The 27662-nt window shown below is 44.3% G+C and overlaps 1 protein-coding gene across 4 annotated transcripts in view; it reads right to left on the bottom strand.

The window, feature by feature from the left end:
• Positions 1–364: 364 nt before the first annotated feature.
• The window catches only part of ACTN2 (actinin alpha 2), a 73343-nt gene continuing 46045 nt past the window's right edge, over positions 365–27662 (bottom strand). For 2 of the 4 annotated variants that reach the window (XM_004028645.5, XM_063708022.1), the window contains 14 exons: positions 25536–25621; positions 24042–24134; positions 21726–21956; positions 18212–18359; positions 16480–16630; positions 14761–14869; positions 13270–13410; positions 10888–11070; positions 8466–8600; positions 7347–7526; positions 5739–5885; positions 3606–3671; positions 2223–2381; positions 365–941 (listed from right to left, as the gene is read on the bottom strand). In XM_004028645.5, the coding sequence (XP_004028694.1) occupies positions 783–941; positions 2223–2381; positions 3606–3671; positions 5739–5885; positions 7347–7526; positions 8466–8600; positions 10888–11070; positions 13270–13410; positions 14761–14869; positions 16480–16630; positions 18212–18359; positions 21726–21956; positions 24042–24134; positions 25536–25621 (1988 nt within the window). In that variant the 3' untranslated portion in view covers positions 365–782. Of the gene's footprint in view, positions 942–2222; positions 2382–3605; positions 3672–5738; positions 5886–7346; positions 7527–8465; positions 8601–10887; positions 11071–13269; positions 13411–14760; positions 14870–16479; positions 16631–18211; positions 18360–21725; positions 21957–24041; positions 24135–25535; positions 25622–26737; positions 26824–27662 lie in introns of all 4 variants that reach the window. The other 2 variants (XM_004028646.5, XM_063708023.1) reach the window with 2 other exon arrangements.

The following is a 27662-nucleotide window of genomic DNA, read 5'->3' as shown; positions in this document are numbered from 1 at the left end:
CAATAAATAATCCTAAAAACCTCATTTTACCTAGTGATTGCATCCTTCTCTCTGGCAATTAAACTGACTTCCATGTGTCCTTAGGTCTCTATTCTGGAGGATAAGAGAAGCATCAAAAAATCACTGAATGAGTTGACCATCCAGCCCTAAATAATGAAGAGATGACCATAAACTCTATTTTAAAAATTGTAAGTGCCAAAAATCTTTTGGGTAGTCTTTTTAATCCCTGGCAGTTCCATCTCACAATATTAAATTCATTTGAAGATACAATAGTAATCTTTGGATAAGCATGAAAATAAAACACTAGAATCCCAAATATACTCCCCTAGGGGCAATCACATAAGCATATTAGAGATAAATGAAATTTTTTACAAATAGCAAACCTTTATTTACCAATTTGTGGGTTTTTCCCCCCCCCGGTCTTAAATCTTGGGTATTTTGTATTTTCACATTTTTCACTTTCCTTCTGTCCCTAGATCCTCCTAATTTCCTATTACTCAAGTAATTTGTTCTGTTTAATCAAAGAAATCAACCTGATATTTCATTACATTTTGCTAAAAACTCAGAAATAAACCTATTTATGAAGCGCACTATGTCATATACTGTAGAAACTTCATTTTAGCCGTGTTATATTGCTGGCAATTACTGAACTACGAAAGGCTTTTTTTTTTTCCCCTCTCTCTCTCTCAACTTAATAAAGCTTGTCAAAGTTTCCAGGAAACAAACTGTGACTTCCGCTTTTATTGCATACTGATGGGATGAGTGATTACAGAAGCTCAGCATCACAGATCGCTCTCCCCGTAGAGTGCGGAAGAGAACGCAGTGTAATCCAGGGCGCCAGGCACACTGCCTGGGCCTGAGTAGGCGGGCATCCTCTTGATGCAGTACTGGGCCTGATCCGGGGGCAGCTCCCGACGCAGCTCCTCTGCCAGGATGTATGGCTGGGAAAAAATACACACGTGTTTGCAGTCAGTTGCAGAAACACCACAACATAAACAGTCTTAATACTGACATATTTCTTGCATCTGTTTAATTTTTTAAAAGGACTAAAGAATAGGGAGTCTATTGGCATAGTAGTACCAGACAACCAACAGAAAGCCAAGTTTTACTTGTAGGAGCGTATCTAGAAGCTGGCCTGGCCAGCAGGAAGGGTGATATGCTTCATAAAGGCAAATGGAGCATTACTAGTAGTTCTCAAACTGAGCCACAATGCGAGGATACGTACTATGATCTGCATTTCATACCAGAAAAGATGAAGCTTTTAAAAAATATGTTCGGTGGGAAATAGGACAATTCCAGCCAAATAGTCTGTTTGGTAAAAGTCAAAATAAGTAAATCTCAAATATCACATTATAATTTATATCATCATAGTTTGTATATTATATAATTTATAGTAGAAGTTTCTTAGTGGGGTTGGAGGAGCCATGGTTTCTTACCTTCTAAATCAGCTGGGCTATTTCCCATCCACCCTCACCCGATGGGTAAATGATTCATTTTAAAGAAAACATTATTTTAAAAATAGTTGGTCTTATCTGATTTTTAAGGTAATAAATATGGCTCTGTTAATGTGTTTTAGCATGCTAACCTCCTTGTGGTAATGTTCATTATCCTCTCAGCCAGAAAACAGGGTAAAATAATCCTGTCCCAAATTGAATTTATACATAGAGATGTTTTTATTGTTTGGGGGTAAAATATTACAATTCTGAACTGGCAATTAAACTCCTCCTGAAGGTCTAGGCTACATGTAATGAAAAGCTTGCCAATTTTTTACTGACTGAACAGCTATATTTAACTTTGCTCCATGGCTGGGCACAAAGTCAGGGTCATTGATTCTTAGGAGAAGGTACCAGTTTTATAAAATCTAAATTGCATAGTTCCTTCTTTCTGAGTCACATCCACCAACCTAGAATGTAAAACGGGGGTCGAACCAGTAACACACACACACACACACACACACACACACACAAGTACAAATACACTCTTGTCCCTTCTATAAAAACTCAATGCAAGGCCAAGCACGAATGCCAGGAATGGCATGTCTGTTTCCTCTGTGCTGAGCGCGCCATTGTTGTGTGTCTATCTGCTGCCTTCTGAAATCAGTGCCAATGTTGTACAAAATACACTGGTATAAAAATGGTTTTTATTTACAACACTGTTGCCTTTTTTCTTAGAAGGATGTAGTGGACTCCCGCTAAAGCGGAAGCAAATGTGTCATTGCAGACCTTATCAGAAGCCAGGATCCGGAAGGAGGCGATGACCTGCTCGGCAGTGTCAGTGTCAGCCGTCTCTCTAGTCATGAAGTCGATGAAGGATTGGAAGGTGACAGTGCCTTGCCCGTTGGGATCTACCAGGGTCATAATGCGGGCAAATTCGGCTTCACCCTGGGGCAAAGTGGCAAAGAAACATGTACACGAACGGTACACAACTCTCAACAGAGCCGTTTTCATTCTTTCCCTGGTGACATGCCAATTCCTTTATGTCTGAAAACTGAATTATTACCTGCGTTTCCCTTCAGTCTTTGGACAAGATTCCCCTTAAGGGTGACTAAGGTTTACTGCTATCAAACAATTTTAAAAGTTGCTGGAGCTTCAAACCAGAAGCTTGTAAATGTCAGAAGTCTTTCCTCTCTGGGACCCACTGCTGGCCTTGATGGGTCACGTAACGTAATTATGGAAGAGTAGGTCAAAGCAAGAGCTGAGCCCTTTCCTCAGATTACAACTAGGAAAGCGATGCTGCCAAACTGAAGGCAGCTTAGAACATGGCTGTCACGACTGTAGTTTACAGTCCCAAAGAGAATCAAGGGAGGCCAGGTTAAAAATACTCATTAATGGGTAACAGAGAAGTGTCTGATATACTAGGACTATCCCAGCCCACGGGGAAATGTAAGTTTATCTTGGCTGATTTATGACTAAACCTTTTTTACCTTTCAGCATATTAGAGGAAAAAGCACTTGAAAAATCATTAGGTTTCTACTAAAAGCCACTGAAGTATACACTTTAAATGGGTAAACCGTAGCACGTGAGTTATATCTCAGTAAAGCTGTTTAAAACAATCAAAAAGCCTATGTTCTCATCTCCTTCACTAGAAAAAATAATCTGATCAATTATTGAATAAAAATAAATGCTTTGCTTCTGTGACTTTTTTTTTTTTGATGGAGTTTCACTCTTGTCATCTAGGCTGGAGTGCAGTGGTGCAATCTCAGCTCACTGCAACCTCCACCTCCCAGGTTCAAGCCATTCTCCTGCCTCAACCTCCCAAGTAGCTGGGACTACAGGTGCCCGCCACCACAGCTGGCTAATTTTTGTATTTTTAGTAGAGAAGAGGTTTCACCATATTGGTTAGGCTGGTCTCAAACCCCTGACCTCAGGTGATCCATCCACCTCGGCCTCCCAAAGTGCTGGGATTACAGGCGTGAGCCACTGTGCCAGGCCTCGTGACTTTATTTTTATATAATAACAGTGAGACCTTCAAAAAATATTATCCTATATAATGAAAACGAACCAATCCCAAATGCACTACCTTGGTTTGAGCTTGTCATCTTTTATAACAGAAATCCAAATTCAATAAAATATCAAATCTTAGTACAATTTCAACTTCTGTCTTACCAGGTCATAACCCATGGAAATCAGGCAGGCTCTGAAATCCTCATGATCCATCAGGCCATTCTTCCTCTGTTGGCAAAAACAAAGGACAGAGCAGGTGAGCACAGGGCAAGATGAGCAACTCTACTTGACCAACTGAACAAAGATCTGGTAAAAGAAGCACTTTGCACTCTGCCAAGGTCGTAAATGTCACTACTGACTTGCGAGAAGGATGGAGCCAGCACAAGGATGTTACAAACTAGTTTCTTAAAAATGAAAAAGAGGGGAGAGGAGGGTAAAGACCAGACAAAAACGAAAGGAGACCACACACTCAAGAAAACAGCAAAAGGAACTAGTCAGGAGCTCACTACTGCCACCTACTGACAAAGAATCATTCATGTTTAATTTGAACAAACTTCTAAACATGGTAATTTCTGCATTGTACTCCTTGGACTTTTGTTGCAAAAGATTGTGATCATCTCGGATTCAAATCAATGTGCTTTCTTCCTATAAAGTAGCCCCAATGAGTGAGAGTGTCTTTCAACAAGAGATGGTTGTATACAAGGATGACGATCCATCGTTTCCCTCCTTGGAAGAAAAATGACTTGGGCTTTAATGAATGCAGATAGGTCAAATCACAGCATGCTTCTGCACAATAAAGGTGTGCTGAAACTATAAGAACGTCAATATCCATCTCTGTGGATAATTTTTTACTTATGCCTAGCTCTCTGATCAGAAGTCCACTGTCTGAACCCTCCAAAAGGCCCAAATCTGACTGGTCTATCTAGCCCAGAGGCATTTTAAGAACGACTGATGGACATTTGCAAATCATAACAGGGCTCCATGCAAAGTAATGGTACATCCCTTTTAGTGATCTTTAAGAATTGGAATGTAGCTAGTCGTGGTGGCTCACGCCTGTAAGCCCAGCACTTTGGGAGGCTGAGGCAGATGGATCACCTGAGGTCAGGAGTTCGAGACCAGCCTGGCCAACATAGTAAAACCCTGTTTCTAGTAAAAATACAAAAAATTAGCCAGGCATGGTGGCATATGCCTGTAATCCCAGCTACTTGGGAGGCTGAGGCAGGATAATCGCTTGAACCTGGGAGGTGGAGGTTGCAGGGAGCTGAGATCACACCATTGCACTCCAGCCTGGGCACCAAAAGCACAACTCCATCTCAAAAACAAAACAAAACAAAAAGAAAAAAGGCCAGGTGCGGTGGCTCACACTTGTAATCCTAGCACTTTGGGAGGCCAAGGTGGGTGGATCATGAGATCAGGATATTGAGACCATCCTGCCTAACATGGCGAAACCCCGTCTCTACTGAAAAAAAAAAAAAAAATAGCCAGGCGTGGTGGCAGGTGCCTATAGTCCCAGATACTAGGGAGGCTGAGGCAGGAGAATTGCTCGAGCCCGGGAGGCGGAGGTTGCAGTGAGCCGAGATCATGCCACTGCACTCCAGCCTGGTGACAGAGCGAGACTCCGTCTCATTAAAAAAAAAAGAAAAGAATTGGAGTGTGCCTTAATAGTCACTCACTTCCAGCCACAGGATTAGTAAATAGTATTTTCTCATAAAGAATTGGTTCTACTCAATATTATTCAAATCAAAATACTAGATGATATTTTTAAAGCAGCACTTAGCTTTTTATATGCTTTTACTACAAAAATTATCACCATTTTATTGCTGCATGTCCTTAAAAGAGATCATGCATCAATTTTGTTAATTAAAACAGAAAACTGAGTTTTATATGTTGAAAAAATGGGTTAAATTATGACCAGATGCTTTTCCTAAACAGTTGCTTAGGAAAAGCATATCAGAGTTTTGTATTTAAGTCTTTACGAAATGACCTAAAGCCAACAATCACATTTTGTGAAGAATACACTTTGACTTAGAACAAATCAGCTTTGATGTCAACTACAAATGCATTCTATTAAGCGATCTGCATGAAACAGCACACAAACCTGGACTTTGTGTCACCTTGAGCAACATCAAAGCTTAGGACACTTAGTTTTGGTGGCTATTTTCTTTTGTCATTAACTATCCTGTTTCCCTGTAAATGTTGTGGAGCCTTAAGACTTAAAACGAGAGCATGCATATTATTTCAGATACATTGTTTAATGTCCCCAGTATTGCCCTTCAAATAAGTAGAGAGTGGTACCCTGTCAAAGTGGTTGAAGGAGGCTCTGAACTCATTCATCTGCTCCTGGGTGATGCCTTTCGCGTCTCTCGTCAGGATCTGAGTCTCCACCTCATTGATGGTTCTGGCGATGGTTGTCAGCAGCAGCTCCCATCCAACACGAATGTGCTATTGAGGGAAAAGGGGAAAGATCAGTTCTAAGTCTCTCCAGCATGTCAACTCTGCCTCTTTACTTTCATAACAGTACAGCCGACTCAAAGGGCTTACTAAGCAGGGCTCATGATAGCCTTCCCCACACTTGAAAAAAAATTCTACTTTGTCATCTGTTGCAAGATTCTGTCATGAGAAGTACTCACAAGCACCGACCAGGGTTCTAACAGTGGCAGCGGGCACTCTGCAGTATGTACTCTATAACCAGGGTTCTAACGGTGGCAGCGGGCACTCTGTAGTATATACCCTATTACCAGGGTTCTAACAGTGGCAGCGGGCACTCTGCAGTATATACTCTATAACCACGGTTCTAACAGTGGCAGCGGGCCCTCTGCAGTATATACTCTATAACCAGGGTTCTAACAGTGACAGCGGGCCCTCTGCAGTATATACTCTATAACCACGGTTCTAACAGTGACAGCGGGCCATCTGCAGTATATACTCTATAACCAGGGTTCTAACAGTGGCAGCGGGCACTCTGCAGTATATACTCTATAACCACGGTTCTAACAGTGGCAGCAGGCCCTCTGCAGTATATACTCTATAACCAGGGTTCTAACAGTGGCAGCGGGCCCTCTGCAGTATATACTCTATAACCAGGGTTCTAACAGTGACAGCGGGCCCTCTGCAGTATATACTCTATAACCAGGGTTCTAACGGTGGCAGCAGGCACTCTGCAGTATATACTGTATTACCAGGGTTCTAACGGTGGCAGCGGGCACTCTGCAGTATATACTCTATTACCAGGGTTCTAACAGTGGCAGCGGGCACTCTGCAGTATATACTCTATTACCAGGGTTCTAACGGTGGCAGTGGGCACTCTGCAGTATATACTCTATTATCAGGATTCTAACAGTGACAGCGGGCCCTCTGCAGTATATACTCTATAACCAGGGTTCTAACGGTGGCAGTGGGCACTCTGCAGTATATACTCTATTATCAGGATTCTAACAGTGGCAGCGGGCACTCTGCAGTATATACTGTATTACCAGGGTTCTAACGGTGGCAGTGGGCACTCTGCAGTATATACTCTTGTTTGTCACTAAAAATATTTTCCCATTTACCAAGTAGCAGGATGAGCCCTGAGTTATACCTGCTGGCTCCCAGGGAGATCAATTTGGGCCTAACTGGCAGAAATGCAACAGTCCAGTTTCTGGCACTCACCTTGAAGAAGTGTAGTGAATTTATGGTGGTGATAATAATAATGATAATGTCACTGTTGGTAATACCATATAGTCCTCGATATAGCTCACGAAGCATTTCCACAAATAGTGACTGGAAAGGCTTAAAGATCCCTAACTTTCATACTTGTAGGTCTTAACAGGAACAAATAAAGACAAGTGCATGAAGAAAGCACCCTGAGGAGGTGGCATGGTCCCCATGAGAAGTGAGCGGCGCACGCCTGTCTGGCTGCCGTACCTCCATCGTGTAGTTCGTGTGCTTGTTGTCAAAGACAAGGGCCTCCTGGATGAGCTGATGGTCTCCCTCCAGCTTGTCGATGTTGTTCTTGTAGTTGATGATGTTGTGCTCATACTGCTTCAGCTGATTCATCTGGTCTTCCAGGGCTCCTGTGATCTGGATGGAGCTCCGGGCAATCTCCTGAGGGGGGCGAGTGAGCAAGCAGAGAGAGAAGCAGAGTGAAGTGCCCTCTAAGGGAGCTCGGCACGAGGCGCCGTTCCAGACCCTGCATGGGATGCTAGGCCAGCGTCAGGCAGCGGCCAGTGTCACTCGGTTCACTTTTCTCAGAGGAAGTGGGGACTGGGTAGCATCGCAGAACAAAACAAGGTCTAGTTCTAGTCTGTCTAGAAAATGAGGAAAAAGTCAACCAAGATCCAAAACAGAGAGGCAAGAGGGGTCAGAGATAAGTCCTTCAGCTTCTTGCTGTGGGAAGGAAACGCCCTCGGGCAGAGCTGCCCTGCTCTGGAGGAGGCTGGGGGTGGGCTGCCTGGGTGGAGCTGCCAGACAGATTGAAGACCCACGGGATGCTTCCTCCATCAAAATTTCATATATTTTTACATGGTCTCCCCTTTAAGAAAAAAGTCAATATTTTAACACCAAAAGGGTGGTGGGGCAAGAAATAAGTGGGTCAATAAATGTCTCCTGGCTGTTCTTGGTGATCAAAGGACAACAGTGTTACTTAAAGACCACTGTCTCTGAAATGTTCTGAAAATGCAAAGTATTTGTGGGCCTTCACGTGTCCTCCTTGTAGGGATAGATGGTTTGAAATCCAGGCCCTGCAGAGGCCAAAAATGGAGAAAAAGCCCTGTCACCATTTTTAGTGAGAAAATAAACAGAACCCAGCAAGACCCCCCTCCCCTTCCTTGAGTGCCCCCTTCCTGCATTCCATATTGTGCCCTGGTTTGCACACTGTCCCCAACAGCCAGGGGCTGAAAGATAAAGCCGGGGTGATAACAGAACGGTGCTCCCACCTGACTGAATGGGTGGCTGGAAACCACAGCATGTGCGGTGTCACTGCTGCGTGGCTAAAGGGACTTATCGCAAGGCTTGTGAACAGCGCCTGGGAGGGCGCTGGCTTACCTCCATCTTGTTCTGGATCCAGGGCCCAATGGCATTGGCTTGTGCAGCAAACTGGCGCCTCAGACGCTCGTTAGCATGCTGGCGAGCCAGCTCCTCCTGCAGGGACTGATCACGGATGGGCACGAGTTGCTTCACCTGTCAGGGCCCAAGGACAACAAGGGTTAGAGGCCAGCTGTGGTCTCATAGGAACAACCACAGAATGCGGGAATAGTCCAAGGGGCGGGGGTGGGAGTGGAGAAGGAGAAACGAAGGGAGGAGGGTGTGGGGGGAAGGAAGAGGGAGGATAGGGAGGAGGAGTCCCTAGTCTAGGGACTACAGGATGAGCTTGATTTAGCTTTGACTGCCATCTAGTGCCACCAAGTGCCTGCTGAAAGACAGGATGAGCTGGAGGGTATTTAAGAGCCTGCATTAGGAGCAGTGACCATTCTCCTCCAGCCAGAGGCTCTAGGCCTGCCGCACAACTAAGCCAGGGCCAGGTCCAGAGTACAGAGGATTTGTGAACTTGGATGCAGGGAACACTGACATGTTTATTTTCACCATCTCGGATTAAAATTTAGCACTCCCTTTGTTTATGAATGACGTGGACAGCAAATCTGCAGCAGTATGTAGCAGTCCCTGTGACCTTATCACAGCATAAATCATAGACATTCCATACTAACGTTTACGGTTATGCCTGCCTCTTGCAACAAATATCACGTACACTCAGCCCTACTCCAAAATTACTGGACCTGCTGTTAGTTCTTGGTTTTAAACGTGTTAGTAAAGAAGCACATACATGACAATAACTTTAAAGATATTTGAATAACTACATTTCGATATAATTTGTTTCCTTGGTAATATTAAATATTTTTATAAATTTACAAACATTATTATCAGAAGGAATCCACAGGCTTCCCCAGGCTGCCAGACGGGTTCATGACACCAAAATGTGAAGAGCCCATGCTGGGTTCATGAGTTCCATTCTTATACCTTGTTGGCCCACAGAAGAGTATACACCTGGTCCACCTGCTTTCTGTTCCATTTGTGAGTTACATTTTAATGCTATGCCTCCATTCTCTTTCAATCAATGGAAGAGAAAAAACTACTTCAAAAATCTTTCTTTGTGTCATCTGCAGAACTGCTACTAAAAGCATTATTATTGTCTTTTTTTTTTTAACAAAAATCCATTTGCTTTATAACTTACTGATGGAAGAAAAGTTTGTCTCACTTTAAAAATTGATATATTTCTGCCCAGGCGTGATGGCTCACACCTGTAATCCCAGCACTTTCGGAGGCCGAGGCGGGTGGATCACCTGAGGTCAGGAGTTTGAGACCAGCCTGGCCAACATAGTGAAACCTCACCTCTATCAAAAATATAAAAAATTAGCCAGGTGTGGTGGCGGGTGCCTGTAATCCCAGCTACTAGGGAGGCTGAGAGAGGAAAATCACTTGAACCCAGGAGGCAGAGGTTGCAATGAGCCGAGATTGTGCCTCTGCACTCCAGCCTGGGCAACAGATTGAGACTCTGTCTCAAAAAAATAAACATCATAAAAATGAAAAATAAAAAATGATATATTTCCTTTTTTTCCCCCCTAAGAAAACTACTTAAATCAGTTTGTTTCCTTTCTCTCTTTGGGTGTTTGTTAGGAAGACCAGAGCTAAATTTAAAGCTCAGATGCACTAATTAACTACTGTTTCTCAGATGAATACTCTCCTCTTCCTCATACCTGTTTTTGTCTTTTGCGCTGTTTATAACTAACTTGCAGCACGTGTGTTTTTATAGTAAAAGCCACTTCAGACTCACGTGGTGGACTTATTCCTCAAAGACTATGATTGGCATACTGAGATGACTAATTGTGCTATAATTTCAACCATGAAAAGAAATGTCCCAATCTTAAAAATCAGACAAAAGGGCTCAAATTATCCCATTTGGACCATAATTACATTTGTCGATAGTTGCCCCAAATTTAAAAGGCAGCAAGTTAGTAAGAATACTTTCATTCCCAAGATGTAGTTTTCTAAGCAATTTTTCTGCATTTAAAATTCATACACATCTGGGACATGTCTATATCATATTCTAAAAATTCTTTTAAAAAGTACTATAAGTACTTGTAACCAAGTTTTTAACCAAATTTCCAGTTGGGGCTTTAAAAACCATTTCCTTTATGGTATTAGGATCATAACCTATAGTGGTTGTGTCAACATTTATAAGATTTTTCCTTAAGTAAAATAATCTCTGCTTTCTTTCCCCCCAAACTGCAGATGCTGCTGAAGGGTCCTTAAGAGTTTATCACGTTTTGCCTGTGAAATTTGGGATAAAGGAAAATCCTGATCATGACGCAAAATGAGGCCGTCACCCTAAGTCCCCGAGGCGTTAACTTCCTCCTTCGACGTCAGCTTCAAGAATGCCCCCTGGTCCCACACCAGGCCCTCAGCCACCCACCTTGTCCCACTTGGTCCGGAGCTCATCCATGGTGACAGTGCTGTACGGGTTGCTTGAGCTGATTCTGATGTTGTAGCTCTGAATCACCTTCTCCACCTCGTTCTGGATGGCCATGATGGACTGCCGCTCTCCGTCCGCCTCGGGCAGCGTGGCCTTGAACTGCTCATGCGCAGTGATCAGACTCTACACCCGAGACACAAGTGGAGAAAAACAATGTGGCTTGAGTGTTAATTTCAAAGGCTTTGATATTCCTTTCTGCACACAAGTAAATGCCTTGATGATTGCAAGAATCTCTGGAGAAAAACACATTCTGAATGCTTTAGAAAAAACTCTTTAGGTACACAGAAGTCAAGTTCCTGGAAAATGGAAAAAGGATATCATGATGACTATTAATTTGATTGATGGCTATTCATGTAGTCTTTTAAAAAATAATTTTTTTTAAATCAGTTTTCCTTTCACTGTTTTTGATCACCAGCTATTGTTTAGGTCTTTCTTATTTTCTGCTGATGAGCAGAACTTAACTTAGCGGCACTTCCTTTTTTTTTTTTTTTTTTTTGAGACAGGGTCTCGCTAGGTCACTCAGGCTGGAGTGCAGTGGTGCAATCATGGCTCACTGCAGCCTTGAACACTTGGGCTCAAGTAATCCTCCTGCCTCAGTCTCCTGAGTAGCTGGGACTATAGGGCATACATCACGATGCCTGGCTAATTTTTTTATCTTTTGTAGAGACAGGGTCTCATTATGTTGCCCAGGTTGGTCTCAAACTCCTGGCCTCAAGTGATCCTCCCCGCCTGGGCTTCCCAAAGTGTTGGGATTACAGGTGTGAGCCACCACGCTCAGCCCTTAGATGCCCTTTCTAATGGCCAGTGTTACCTTTGCAGTCCTACAAAAGCATGTAACGTTTGCTACCATTATATCTAAAGAAAACCAGGAAGTACATCCCTATTCCTCAAAAAGAAAAGGTCACAGAAACCAACTCTTCCCAGAAGGCTCTCTAAAGAGCCATTTATCAAACCTATTCTTTGACCTGAACATGAGCAGCCCCACAAATTCAGCTGCTCAAAGACCTCACTGCCTCGTGGAGCACCTTTGAGTATGAAGCTACTGTTCTCTTTAGGTGCAGCAACAGGTCAGCTGCCAACAGAGCTTTGACAAAGAGTGTGACTTCCAAGGCGTGCTTAGAGGTCTCACTTATTCCAAAAATAAACGATTTTAGACTGTTGGCCTGTGCTTAAGAGTGCATGCAGGAAACACCATCGGAGCCTCTTTCAAAAGGCAACTCCAATGTTCATGGAAGCACTTTCTTTCCCCTGGCGTGCAGGTGCAAACCCTTCTAGACGGCTCCTGGTAGGGAGGTGTGGTTTCAAATCCCAACCTTCAGGATTTCCTTTCTACTTGGATTCTTTTTGATGACATATCTATTTTACAGAAAAAAAAGAGTAAAAAAGTATTTTCTCTTTTTGTTCTATTATACATCAAATCCACTGTACAAATTCTCTAAATAAATTATGTCCTGGCTAACTGAGATTAACTTTCCTCCCTAACATCACCACTTAGAAGCTTTGTTTATAGTTCTGAAGTTCCAGAAAAAACTGTAAGCAGAATATTTTAGATTGGCAGTAGGCAAAAGGTAGGTGCTGATTTGTGGCTTCTTATGGTTTACAATCTGGCAAAAAAATCTGTAGATCTAAATAAACAGCAATATGCACACGTTTGCAAAGTAGTTAACTCAGCAGCTAGTACACTTACAACTTTTTCATGAATAACTCCAAAAGCACATACGTTTATTTTGCTCAATGATGCAGCAGTTGTTGTAGTTGTTGTTGTCGTTGTTGTTGTTGTTGTTGTTGAGACAGGGTCTCACTCTGTTACCCAGGATGGAGTCCAATGGCGTGATCTTGGCTCACTGCAACCTCTGCCTCCCAGGCTCAAGCGATCCTCCCACCTCAGCCTTCCCAGTAGCTGGGACTCCAGGCGTGCACCACCACACCCGGCTAATTTTTTTTGTATTTTTTGTAGAGGCGGGGTTTTGCCACATTGGCCAGGCTGGTCTCGAACACCTGAGGTCAAGCAATCCACCCGCCTCGGCCTCCCCAAGTGCTGGAATTACAAGCATGAACCACTGCGCCCAGCCTCAGCATTCTTTTTTAAAGAACAGAGCTTCTGAGACATATTCACCATTACTTGATTGATTTTAACGGGTTTGCAACACAGAGTACTAAACACATTTTTAAGCTAAGGTTCAAGAGTAATTTGGGCTTTCTAGCCACATTTGTTAATTTTTTTTAAAAGAAAGAAAACAAGAAACCAAATAACAGAACTCTTAAGTTTAAATGACAACTCACTTCTAATGCATAGGGCATACAGAGTTGCGGTTCCATTACCTGGATCTCCTCAATGCTGTGGACAATGAACATATCTTGCAGATCCTCCATAGCGCCCTCCATCCAATTGTTGAAAGGAGCAGCCCTCTTGGCAAACTCCAGGTGAAGCTGATCAATGGTTTCTAGCAATTTCTCCATTCTCTAAAGAATAAAGAGAAGCAAGCATTATCATAGACTAATTAAAAAATTCACTGAAAGTGTAAGTATGCGTTCCATAACAACAGACTATTCTCTGACATTCTGTTAATCATATTAGCATGTGTCTACAAAAGATTACCTGATGCTCAAACAATTAGGCTGAGCCCTGCAGGTCTCTGAGGTGCCTTCTGAATCAAAGAAGGATTTAATAACATCCAGAGCAGCCTCATTTTTAAAGTGTCTAAAGTACTTCACTACATGCTACTTTTTTGAAAACTGAGACTCCACATACGGCATACTGTAACTTGCTTTCAGCTAAAGCAGGACTTTATAAGAGGACCTGATTCCCTAACTGTGCCAGATTAACAGAAAATGCAGGGCATCTTCTACGTTTTAGAGTCAACATGTGCAGAGAAGTTGTATGCCCTTCCCAAAGTAACCTGCCTAGTGGAGAGAGAAGGAACTGCAGGTTCATGTTCTCAAATCTTCATTCAGGATTTAATACAGATCACCTCTTGCCTTTCTGTGCATATGAAAGCACAAGGTTTCAAGCAACAGGATGATCCTGTGCTTGTTTCCCATGGCAGACAAGTGGGGGCAGAAGGGGAAGGCATCTCGGTAGCTTTAAACCTTCCATAATTAGGTTCATTTTTCCCTCCTGTTCTAAAATGTTTTGTGCTGTCTCTGTTACATGTCTGGTCTTTTCTCTCTCTCGGCATCTCCTTCTTTAAGCAGATATGTCACAGCCATTTGGCATTTGGGAAGCTTGATACTGCGTTATCTCAAAAGTCAAGGAGTCAAGGAGAAAAGACTCAGGGAACTGGTAAACTGCTTATTTCTCTCACGTGGGAGATGTCTTCCATGGTTAAAGACAATTAGGGGCAGTTAAACACCAGCTACCCACTGTGTCTTACACTTAGTCTTACACTTAAATAAGGCCAAATTCGTCCCAATTCTGTTTCCTATCAATGTACTCACTTCAACACTTGGTTCCATCTTCCCTTTGCACATCTCTGATTTCCCGACTCACTCACAGCTCAATTTACTCAGGTAGAAGGACTTTTGGAAACGTACTGTTACTACCAGATACAAAGTAGATTTATGCCGTAATCTCATCACCCCTGGATTTTTTAAAATTGAAAAATATACTTCGCTGCTGTCTGGATAAATTACAGCACAAAGCTCCCAACTTCCCATTTCCCTCTTTCTTCCCCTTTTCATGTTTTCTTTAGAGGTTCCTTTCACTAGACAACCTGTTTCAAGCCACAGAGAAACACACAATGAATACCAGTGATTTAATTAAAGAGCTTCTATTAAAAGATTTCATGTCAACAAGTGGCTTCAAGACTTCACCTCCAGGGCTTCTCTCCTCTTCTGAGTAAGCGTTCCCAGTCGGTCCCACTGGTCACAAATTTTCTGGCACCGATCATTGACATTCACAGCATCGTGATAGTCCAGTTCACTATTAAAAGTGAAAATAAATAAAGATTAACTTTCCCAGATGATGAGAGAAAATGAACATGGGCTAAAAAAGAAAAATAACAGGGAAGTTTAAAAACAAAAACATCTGAAATGTATCCACATGGACATAGAGAGTGGGCTGATAGACAGTGGAGGCTCAGAAGGGTGAGGGGGTGGAAGGGTAGGTGGATGATGAAAAACTACTTAGTGTGATTTCATACAATGTATGTTACTTGGGTGATGTCTACCCTAAAAACCCTGACTTGGCCACATGTAGCAAAACTGCACTTGTGCCCCACCCCACCTACATTTATACACATAAAAAAATAAAAAATAAAAATCTGATAGAGAACTGGGATGGTATTTCAGGGTTTTGTTAACTGTCATCACTGTAAACATCACTCCTCTCAGATAAATCACAAGAAGAATTCATAAAACTTTCGCTGGCCAACAGATTTCTAAACAGAGAGAACCGTTGTCTTCTTAATGCTGCAGGCTCAATTTATTTTCCCTTCCTTTTCTTGGAGAGGCCCCCAGAGAGCATTATTTCTAAGTGGCAATGTCCCTATGAGTGAAGGTCGGAAGACATCACTCTCTGACCTGGAGGACAGTCCTGTGGGCCAGGATGCAGCCACAGTGACTGGGGAGGGAAGAGTCAGCCTGTGCCACATTGTGTCCTTGGCTTCCCTAGAAGGGCACTTGGCCTCACCACTGGGTAGAGTATCAGGTCCAGAATGGCACCATGACTTTATCTAACATAGCGGGATTTCTGAAATGGGGCCGAACTGAGCCCTTCCACTGAGAGACAGAGAGGTTCTCACTCATCTAATGCCACTAGAGTGACAAGCAAGAGCAAAATGATTTCTCACTAAATCCTTACTTTTCCTTGCCAGATCCATCTATGCATTCTACCTGGGATCTTCCTGTGCACACCACTGAAGCAATTTTTTTTTTTTTTGAGACAGGGTCTTGCTTTGTCATCCAAGCTGGAGTGCAGTGGGGGTGATCATACGTTATTACAGCCTCAGACTCTTAGGCTCAAGTGATCCTCCCGTCTTAGGCTCCCAAGTAGCTGGGACTATAGGCATGTGCCACTACACCTGGCTCTTTTCAAAAGTTTTTTAGAGATGGAGTCTTGCTGTGTTGCCAGGCTGGTCTCGAACTCCTGACCTCATGATTCGCCCGCCTCAGTCTCCCAAAGTGCTGGGATTACAGGCGTGAGCCACCGCGCCCGGCCAGTGCCCTCTGTTTTGCTTGGTTTTATGTTGATTTCAGGACAGGCTATATTCCGCTTCTTGCACCTGGCCTGGGTGAGGCCGCCTTCCCATAGCTTTCTGGGCCCCAATATTCCAGACTTATTTCTCATCTTCCTGGAAGCGGAGCTGCCTGTGCTGAGGGCCAGGGTGCTGCTGGATGGGAGGACATAGGGATTCTACCACAATCTAAGAACCAAAATCTGTTTCTACATTTAAAGAAACAAGGAGAATCCCCGCACAGAGTGCCTCCAGCGTGGTTCCCTCTGCGTTTAGTCAGGAAAGGAAAGGCAGGCCTTCCTCTCCCCTCTGTGGAATCCCCGGGGCTCCCGGGAGGACGGAGGGCATCTGCACGTACTTGAGCTCCTGCGCGATGGCTGCGATCTGCTCCACGCGGTCCTGGTGCGCTGCCAGGTCGCTCTCGAACGCCTCGTGCTTCCGCAGCAGAGCCCGCACCTCTGTCAGCGACGCCGACTCGTAATCCTTCTGCAGCAAGATCTGCTCTTTGCCTGCAAAGGTGGTAGCAAGAAAGTATGAATATGCTGAGGGCACAGCGGCTTCCTCATGCCAGCCACGTTCTCAGGGAGTGCTGAGATTCCAAAGAACCAAGAGAAGGGGACAGAGAGGAGCAGGACTGAAGATGCAGGCCAGGGTTGTGATGGAATTCAGGCTGTTACCTGCTGAGGATGCCCCAGCCCCTTCTCAGTTTTGAAAGCTCGTGTCTCCAAAGAAAGGGGAAAGGAGAGCATGCTGAGTGCGTTTTAAGAAAAAAACAAATTTGTAGTCTTCATCATTCTAAGTCACAAGTATCTGATTCCTGCATGATCCTCAGTTAAGTTGGTAATTATTCACTCCCAAGAGCTACTGGGGATGCTTAGATAAAACTCCGGTGCTCTATTTGTCTATCCATGAGTTCTACCCCACCCTAGTTCCTTTTGTTTGAAAGCTATACTCTGTGTGCTTAAATGGAGCCTATGCTTTGTTTTTCCTGATAATAAATATTAGAAATTTTCCTCTCTGACCCTCCACTTACATTTTCCCATATAAATATTTCTTAAATCCAGTAACTGCTGTGGTCACGAGTGGATCCACATTTATCCCCTGGCTAACGACCTTTAAGAATTCTATGAAATTGGAAGTGGAAAGCAAATGTTCATGTATTTAATGATGACGATGTACCACTTACTGTGTACTAGACGCTACTCTAAACGCTTTCTAAATACGAACTCATTAAATCTTCATAGAAACCCTATGAGGGAGGTCTTACGGTGATTCCCATTTCGAAGAGGACACTGAAGCCCTGCTAGATTAAGAATTCATCCGGGGCATACAGCTGCTATGCATCAGAACTGTGCCTCCAACCCACCTGGCTCCGGCTTTCTTGCTTGTAACTACCTGTCTATGAAATATTAAAAATCAAGCAACAATAAAAGCAAAAACCATAGAATGAGGAAAAATCTCCCAAATCTCAAAACAGATTATTATGTGATGGGGAAAATGCTTTATTCTTCTGCCTTGGCAAGAAGGACTATTTAGTCCAGGAGACAGTTGAAAAAAAAAAAAAGGGCCATATTCTTATGGCTATGGAAACCGGCATGTGTGTAAGGCCTGAAAAAAGTAGATGAATGCAAGTGAAATAAGAAAGTTAGATTATATATGATATCTTGCATCCTCCCTCCCAGATTTTCTACATAGGATATTATGTTGCTCTGTGGCATTTAATATATATTCTACTGGCAGAGGCTAGTGGGTGGCCCAGGGCTATCTGACTACCAGTTAGGGAATGAATGGATACTTGTGGAATCAAACAGAAAACATGGAAGGAGGCCAGGCCTTATGTAGGTAGGTATGTAAAGAACACATTTTGGGTGCCATTTTGGGAAGAAATAGATTACCTGCTTGATTAGAAACTAAATTTTCATGCCTACCTCTTAAATAAATTTGGCACTGAGACAAGAGCAGAGAAAGGTGACAACACCTACCTTTAGTGTCACAGACATTAGGCACAGAGTTAGTAAGGATGCATCATGGCTCTGGGCATGGCTCAACTCTGGTTTTTCAAAAATCCAATCTGACTCCTGTCTACTTACCATAAGCCCAAGTCTCGTGCGTTGAGGCCTTCTGCCTGAACTTCTCAGCCAGGTGTTCCAAGCGCTCCAGTCTCCGAATCTCATTGAGCAACCACTCCTCGTAACCCTTCTCAGCCTGCTCCAGCCTCTGCCAGGCACCAGCAATATCCTGGGATGGTTGGAAGCCAAGGGAAGCGAATGTGTAACAAGCACCTTCGTTACATTCTGGCCTCCCAGGCTTCTTCTATAAATCCCTCCGCTACATGATTGATGGTGTTTTCCTTTTGTTTTCTTTTCCTTCCTTACCCCCCACCTCAATAACCATTCAATTATTTGGCTTCCAAATGTCTTAATTATAATTCACTGGGACCTTTTAAGACTAACATAGCTGTTATCAGCGATCCTGACACTTCTCCAGATGTGGACAAAGATGTAGAGGGCTGACAATTTCTGGCTACAAGAAGATAAAGCCTCAAGATGACTCAGTTCAAAACAACCCTTTTATTATGATTATTGTTTTGGTTTTTTTAAAGAAATGGAGTCTCGCTATGTTGCTGTTCTTTAACTCTTGGGCTCTGGCAATCCTCCCACCTCGGCCTCCCCTGTAGCCGGGATTACAGGCATGTGCCACTACATCTGGCTTCCAAAACAACTCTTATTCAGTGACTGGGGTGAATTGTTCAGCCCGCCAGCCACCAACAACTAATTACTGGGCATCTAGCATGTACCAGGCACTCGTGAGAAACTCTGTAAGGGTAAACAACACCTCTAAAGTTCCCCGTTCCCATGCAGCTTCCATGGTGGCTGAGGGAGAGAAACAATCATTAAGTACTTAAGCAAGTTCATTTTGGAAAGCGATAAACAAAATGCTGTATGGGAAAAAAAAGCAGGGTCAAGGGATACTGCCAGCCCTGCCCGTCAGGGTGGTCCCTGTGGCAGGTTACTTACAGAAGACCCCTCCAAGGAGGGGGCATTTGAGCTGAGTCCTCAATGACAGAAAAAGCCAGTGATGTGACGAAGTAGGAAACGAGGGCTCCTGGGCAAGGGGAAAAAACTCGAACGCCCAAGAGGGGATGTGCTGTGCGTGCGGGAAGGGCGGCAGGCTGGGGGTGTGGCAGCGGTGGAGTGCGTCAGGGCAGAGTGAGATGCGTTTGGCAAGCATGCAGGCCCTTATAGGCCAGGATAATGAAAATGGATTTTACTCTAAATACTTTGGGGAGTCACTGGAGGGTTTTGAGAAGAAAGGAGATGAGATCTGATTCACATTTTTAAAAGATGACAGAGGCTGATGTAGGCGGGATTAATTTTAAGGGGCAAAAGAAAAAGAAGAACCAGTCAGGAGTTACTTGCAGGGTCCAAGGAGAGAGAATGGTGGCTTAGGATAGGCCAGTGGCCATGGAGGTAAAGAGAAGGGGATTAAGAGCATTTACTTAAGATGTATTCTGGAAGAAGAGCCAATGGGGCTGGCTGAAGAACTGGATGTAAGAAAGTGACAGAAAGGGAAGAATCAAGGATGAAACCTGGGTTTGGGGGTTGGCAACTTAGAGGACAGTGATAGAATTTACTAGGATCGAGGAAACCGGGAGGAACTCTTTTGGATATGTTCAGTTTAATATGCTATAATATATCCAGGTGGATATATTGGCCTGGAATTTGGGGAAAAGTCAGAGCTGGAAATGTAAAATTTGAGAGGTATTGGCATTTAGGTGGCAATTAAAACCATGGGCCTGCCCAGGCATGCTCGCTCACGTCTATAATCCCAGCAATTTGGGAGGCTGAGGTGGGAGGATCGCTTGAGCCCAGGAGTTTCGGCCGCCCCTGGCAACACAGCAAGACCCCATCTCTGCAAAGAAATAATTAGCCAGGCATGGTGGTATGTGCGTGTAGTCCCAGCTACTCAGGATGTTGGGGTGGGAGGATCGCTTGAGCCCAGGAGATTAAGGCTGCAGTGAGCTATGATTGTGCCACTGCACTTCAATCTGGGTGACAGAGCATGACCATGTTTTTAAAAAAAAGGAAAAAGTAAAAACAAGCCATGGGCCTGGATGAGATCACCTGGAGGGTATAAAGATGAAGAGGGCTCAGCACCAAGCCTGAGAATCACCAACATCTACAGGTAGAGGGAGGAGGCAAGGCCTTGAACAGAGATGGAGAAGGCCTCGCTGGTGAAGGAGGAAGAAACAGGAGGGCCAAAGTAGAAAGAACTTCAAGAATGGGGAAATGGGCAGCTGGGTCAAAAAAACTGAGAATATAAAAATAAAAATGATCCCAGCACTTCGGGAGGCCGAGGTGGGCGGATCACAAGGTCAGGAGTTCGAGACCAGCCTGGCCAATATGGTGAAACCCCATCTCTACTAAAATTACAAAAATTAGCTGGCCGTGGTGGTGGGCACCAGTAATCCCAGCTACCTGGGAGGCTGAGGCAGGAGAATTGCTTGAACTCGGGAGGCAGAGGTTGCAGTGAGCCGAGATCATGCCACTGCACTCCAGCCTGGGCAACAAAGTGAGACTCTGTCTCAAAAATAAAAATAAAAATAAAAATGACTTGCTTTGACAACATGAATGCCATTGACTTTGACAAGAACATTCTTGGTGGAAGCAGGGACAGAAGCCAGTTTACTGCAAGTTGAAGGGTAAGAGAAGTGAGTGCGTTGGGGCTGGGCGTGGTGGCTCACGCCTGTCATCCCAGCACTTTGGGAGGACGAGGCGGGCGGATCACCTGAGGTCAGGAGTTCAAGACCAGCCTGACCAACATGGTGAAACCCCTTCTCTACTAAAAATACAAAAATTAGCCGGGCGTGGTGGCGGGAACCTGTAATCCCAGCTACTCAGGAGGCTGAGGCAGGAGAATTGCTTGAACCCGGGAGGCGGAGCTTGCAGTGAGCTGAGATCACGCCACTGCACTGCAGCCTGGATGACAGAGTGAGACTCCGTCTCCAAAAAAAAAAGTGAGTGAGTGAGTGGGGAGGGAGTGGAAATAGGTACCGCAAAGAACTCCTTCTAGATGTTTTGCTGTGAAGGGGAGCCAAGAAGTTGCTCGTGGGAGATGTGGAGTCCTTGGTTTCAGCTTGTGACTGGCATATTTGACAGCACTTTTGTATGCCGGTATGCATGGTTCGGTGGAGAGGGAGAAAGTGACAATGTGGAAGAGAGGGCGATAAATGTAGGACTCAGACTTTGCAAAGGTAAGATGGGTAGCTTGTAACAGCAGGGAACAGAAGACACATGATCTAGATGCTGGTGGACATGAGGGGCCAAGGCCATGAGGAGGGATGAGAGAAAGAGGCTGTTCATCGAGCGTTTCCTAAAGGTCTGCTCTTTGTGGGACACTGTACCCCAGTGGCAGCTGGATTCAAGAAGTGCATGATGGTTGGGAGAAAAGTATTAAGAACAAAGTGGTTACAGGGCCAAAATGACATTCACACAACTAAAAAGATTCAAGAAGTCAATGCCTCCTCCTGACCCAGGTCAAACACCTTTAGGCTAGAAGGAGGGCTTCCCGTGGCGCCAGGAGGGCTTGCCGCTCGCTACTCACCGACACCATCTTGCCCTCGGAGGGCATGAAGGCAGGCCGGTTGCTGATCCGCAGCTTGGTCTGCAGCGTGTTGAAGTTGATCTCCAGCTGGCATTTCTCCTGCACCTTGGGTGGCTTGTGCTTCCGGCGGTAATCCCGGAAGTCCTCCAGCTTCTTCTGCATGGCTTGCATGGTCTTCTCGGGAGTCCGGTTCTCCAGCCAGGGGATTGTGCGACGAATCCATTCCAAAAGCTGCTCCCCAAACACAAAAATACTGCTGAAGACACCAGCAAACCCCCTTCCCCAGTTAAAAAAAAAAATGAGGCATCCAAGAATTTGCAAAGGATGAATGTTCCTAAAATCACTGAGATGTGGTACCTCTACGCACAGAGGCATGAACGAGATGTTCAGTGTCCGCCCATGGCCGCGAGTGATCACCCCAACGATACCAAACACAGGTCGAAAACTTAAAGTGAGCACGTAAAGTCGTGTCTTACAAAAATGTGACGTTTACAGGAAACTCAGGGACCAGACATTAGCAGACAAATGCTGGATGGAGCTTTCAAATTAAAAAAACAAAAAACAAAACAAAACAACCCCAAAATACTTGACATGGCAGAATTGTAGTGTAATAAATTCAGCAAAGAACTGGATTTCACTTACAATGTGTTTTTAAAAAATAAGCTCAAATCTAATTAGATTACTTACTACACAACTGTATTGTAAGCCTGGGCCTAACTCAATGCCAAAGTGTATTTTGACGTCTAGCTTTTAAGTAAATCTGCATGATAAAAGCGAACGTGGTAGTGAATCCCTAAGGACAAAATACACATGCACCTCTTGAATTACTACCTAGGTCTTAGAAATGACTTGCTGAAAACCCCATCATTTACACTTATGCCTACTGAGCACTTGGAAAATGACAGCAGATTCGAATGAAAAATAGTTTAAATGGTGATATACCTAGAGTCTAAGGGTTTTAGGAGGATAAATGAAGGACCCAGTAAGAAAAGGAAGGATTGAATTCCTAAGGATCCTCTGGCCTTCAGTACTGGCCGTGCTTCATGTCTGGCAACCCTGTCACTGCCATTCAACAATGCCATCAAGCTTAATTTTTCTATAGCAGCAGTATGAAAATATGAACTCAGTATCATAAAGTTACACTACTATTTATTGGAACATTTATTCCAAATGTCCTGATACTTTTCCCAATAAAGACCAAATATCAGCTAAATTAAAAAGAAGGCCAGGTGCGGTGGCTCACGCCAATAATCCCAGCACTTTGGGAGGCCAAGGCGGGTGGATCACCTGAGGTCAGGAGTTCAAGACCAGCCAGGCTAACACGGTGAAACTCCGTCTCTACTAAAAATACAAAATTAGCTGGGTGTGGTGGTGCACGCCTGTAATCCCAGCTACTTGGGAGGCTGAGGCAGGACAATTGCTTGAACCCAGGAGGTGGAGGTTGCAGTGTGCCAGGACTGCCCCACTGCACTCCAGCCTGGGCCAGAGAGCAAGACTCTGTCATAGAAAACAAAACAAAACAAAACAAAGCAAAAAATAAGGCAGAGCAAAAATTATTTGGTCTGAAGTATGTGTCACTGTACTTGAGTCCAATTTAGAGAGGAGGTGGCTGGGGGCCTCATGCAGCCCATGCTTGTATTTGGGAAAACAGTGCAGATGCAGCGAGGACACTGCGTAGTCGCTACGTATGCTATAACAAGAACGAAAAGAAAAACAACCTGGAAACTGCTGTCCTAACCAAGAGTCTAGCTGAAGAGCTCTGGAAAGGCACCACAGAAACTCATGCTCAAATATTCTGCAGGGAGGGCTCTGTCTTCCCCAGATTTCCTCTGGGTATTTATACAGACACACGAGCCCGAGCCAGCTCCGCACACCAGGCTGGGCCAGTTCCTTTGACACTGGGTCCCTATGTGGAGTGAGGCTTTTGCATATGGAGTGCATCCTATGTGATGTTGGTAGCCAGTGAACAGGAAAAAAAAAAAAACAAGTAACCCAAGGTCGTCTAGGGGTGTTCAACCCTGGAGGTGCAGAGCTGAGCAGAGAATCGCATTCTCCTATCTTCAGACATGCAAACTACACCTTTCTGCTTTGGGATTGTTGGAAAGACCACTGGGGATTATGTTTTTGCCAAAAGTTAGGTTACTACAATAGGAACAACCTCAGAGATCAAGTGTATTTTCCTACTTTCATCCTATCTGAGATGAAAAATGCAAAATATATATATATATATATATCCCCACGGAGTATTTTTTCACCCTCTGTGCCTCAGCCCCTGCGTGAGGATGGACAGAACTGCAGGTCACCAGTTTCCTTTACCTCACTCGCTAGCCTCTCATATTCTTCCATCAGCCTCTCATTCTCTTGATTCACAGCAAGAACCTTACATATCCTGTTAGCCGCTGTCTCGGCCTGTAAAACACAATAGGTAAACAGGACGGCTCTGTCGACGGGAATGCGCACACACAGCATGGAACGAGGTGGGTGATGAGAGGGGACGAGGAGGGTGGCATGCTGTAGACGGTGCAGAGTCTAGCTTAGGGTGCGGTCAGACTGAAGGCATGGCTTTTGCATACTATGAATCATTTCACACCTCTGTTACAGTTTTCACACAGACTTACACGGCAGGCTGATTAGACTGTAGGGAATAACGGGGAGAGAGCATTAGTCTAAAACACAAACTCAGTAAACATCCAGCAAGTTAGTCACAGAAATATTTGGGTCCAGGAAACCAAGATCTTGGGTCCCTGAATGTCCACCTGAACTCTCCACTGATCTCATGACGATGGGATGGAGACTCCCTGAATAACATTAGCCTTTGGAAATCAAGGCAAAAATAACTGGGGCAGGAAAATCCAGATATACCATTGCACTTGAATTCACTGAAGACCTCCTCATCTCCTGATATGAATATGTAGAACTTTCTGGAGGGGATCCTTCCACAGAGCTGAGTGTGCTTTAAGACTTTGTCTAACTAGATGAGAAGTCATTGAGGTAATACACAATTCTCTGTCATCTTTTGTGGAAAGGAACTTGGGGCAGGAGTGGCAAAGCGCCTTGAACCATAACTGTCTGATGGAACAAGAGAAGCTTGCCTATCTGGCTTCTGGGCCCGCAGCCTGTCCCCAGGCCTTTCCTTTAAAGTCCTCATCAGCCTGTTAGCATCCTTTCCCAGTGATGGGCTTCACAGCGGTCACTGAAATAATGCATACTCCGCCCACTGCAGTCTATCAAGATCCTCCAAGGAGAGGAACAGAAACAGGTGAATATGCAGAAAGCTGAGGGCCACTCTTCCTCAAGGTCCCTTGGGCTATTTGTCTTGAGAAATGTGAAATTTTTTGAGGTTCCAACTCTGTTATCCCTTCCACTATTTCACTTAAAATAAGATTAGTCTTGAAGGATATTAGACCAAATCACGGAACTGTGAAGGCAATTTCTAAGCAGAGAACAAGGCCGGGTTGGAAAGGCATTCATTTCTCCTTGCCACATTCCCCCTTTACCATTCAATGCATGTGGCTCAATTTTCATGGCATTTTTTTTTCTAAAGCACAAATACTTTCCACAACTTACTAATGAAATAAAGGAAATACATTAAAAGTAAAACACATAAAAACATTTCAGGAACTGTCTAAAGTTAAAGCTGTTAAAAAAAAAGTTTTCACAGTTTAGAACTTGCCATATGAGGTTATTAGAAAACACTCAGAAAGATTCCAAGGTAAGATGTGAAGCACACAAACACACACTCAAGTATGCACACACAACTAAAACCAACAGAGAGTAACACAACAGCCCGGACGGACAAGTGTTGAGTACCTGCTCCGCGCCCGCAAAAGCGTGGTAGAAGCAAGAGACGTACGTCATGATGGCTCTTTCATCGGGTTTAGGGGTGTTCACGATGTCTGAAGGGGGAGAAAATAACACAGGACGCGCGCACACACACACACCACACACATACAGACGAAGGAGAGAAACCAGGGAGAACAGAGGGAAGAACAAATTGGTTTACACTGACCAGTTTTCTGTGTTTCATGGGCCCGTGGTCCCGAACCTCAGGAAGGCCATATTGTATCGAAATGATTCGTGAACAGGATGGTTTGAGCCAGCATGTTTTTTAAGGATCAAACTGAGGGCTTGTTTTCTCCCCCACCCCTTGATGGGCTTTTAAAGGTGCATTCAATGCTTTCACATGGAAACCTGGTCTGTTGCAGATCAGAGCTTGTTACCCCTTCCTCGTGACTCCGGTCCTCCAACCACATCAGGGCACCCGGCCCCTCTGCTCTGGGGAACGCAGGTCACTTTGCAAGATGCGGGGAATATTCACAGGGCTTTAATGGGCTATCTGTCTTCCCACTTCCCCTTCCCCACCCAAACAACTGTTGGGGATTTCTACTCTGTAAAGTGCCTTGCGTGACGATGAAATTCACTGGAGAGGGCAGCTCTTTTAATAACTTCAATACATACTTACCATACCGCTTATAGAAATCACCAAGAATAACAAAACATCTAAAGAGAAGGGTCTACATGGCTTGTGCTTATTATGACTCGCTACTATTTCTACTAATTGCTGAAATAGCCAAAAGGAAGACAGAAAACAGAACCATGAAAACCTACATCCTTTCTTCCTCCATCTTGGCAACACCATTTTTTGGTAAGTTGCTTTTTAACCTCGTTCATAAACTTGGGTCAGTCAATGGGTCAGAGTGAAGTTAAAAAGATACCTGACAATTCCCTATGGTGAAACCTAGTCATTGGGTTTGCAGAGACTATGAACAGAAAGGATGTGGGGTTGTGTAACTATGGAATCTTCCAGAAAACAAACATGAACGGCATACCACTGCATGAACAGAAAGTAAGTTTCAAAGAAAGCTAGACTAAAAAAGACAAACAACTGCCTCCTGGGAACCAGACAGTCTCCTTACTCGGAGGAGACGGGGGAAAAAAGAGGAAAACAATTGAAAAAAAATTAAGACACAGAAGGTGAAGGGTGAGCAGTGACTCATGGTTTACATCCTCACCTTCTGTGCACCAGCAAAAGCATGATAGTAACAGGAAACATAAGTCATTATGGCTCTTTCATCGGGTCTGGCAGTGTATACTAAATCTGTGTGGAGAAAAGAAGGTTAACTGCGTGGATGTTCTAATATCAGCAGGCTTCTGCTAAGCACTTCCTCAGAGGTGCTGGAATCAGGAATCCTCCCCCCTCGCCCCCATACACTTATGTTACTAACATTTTGGCTCAAATCAAAGAAGTCACACCTGCAAAGGGATTACTCTCTGTACACTTTTGAGAATAGTCAAAGGAAACAAAGGAATTGCCAAAGAGAACGCCAAGGCTAACCCAGAAGAGCCCTAACCTAGCAAGAAAGGCACCTCCACGGACAGAATTAGGCCCTCGGAATTGAACAGAGCGCACACACCAGCACACTCACCAGGACTTTCTATTGCTACACACATGGAGGGCCCAGGGGTCCACAAGATCACTTCTGCAGGTTTTCATGGAGCAAATGTACCCACAGATCTAAACCTAGTCTGCACCTCAAACAAAGATTTGTGGAGGGAAATAGAGAAACAATTTTTACAACCTTTTAAAAGTACAGTAGATAAGTTTAGGAAGAGTTTCACCAGTTTTTGCTACAAATAACAGTTCATGGGTGAGTGGGCCGATGAGTCACTTGAAAATCCCCACTTGGGTTCAGAGACCAACACAAATGACAGGAATTAAGGTCCATGGCAGCAGGCGGGAAGGCAAGGATTTACCAAAAGGCACTCATGATCTGAGGAGACCTGGACCTGACATTACCATCAAAGAGCAGCAGAAATTTTAAACTGCTGATAGAAGGCACGGGAATACAGGAATACAGGGAATGCGTGGCTAAATGTTAGGCAGTGATGCCACCGCATGCTCTACACGCTAGGTGGCCAAGTTCAGAACTGTTTGCC

This window comes from Gorilla gorilla, chromosome 1, assembly GCF_029281585.2.
Source record: "Gorilla gorilla gorilla isolate KB3781 chromosome 1, NHGRI_mGorGor1-v2.1_pri, whole genome shotgun sequence".
In the NCBI taxonomy this organism is placed as follows: domain Eukaryota; kingdom Metazoa; phylum Chordata; class Mammalia; order Primates; family Hominidae; genus Gorilla; species Gorilla gorilla.
Note: the sequence above shows the minus strand (reverse complement) of the source record. Positions and strands in the feature narration are given on the sequence as shown.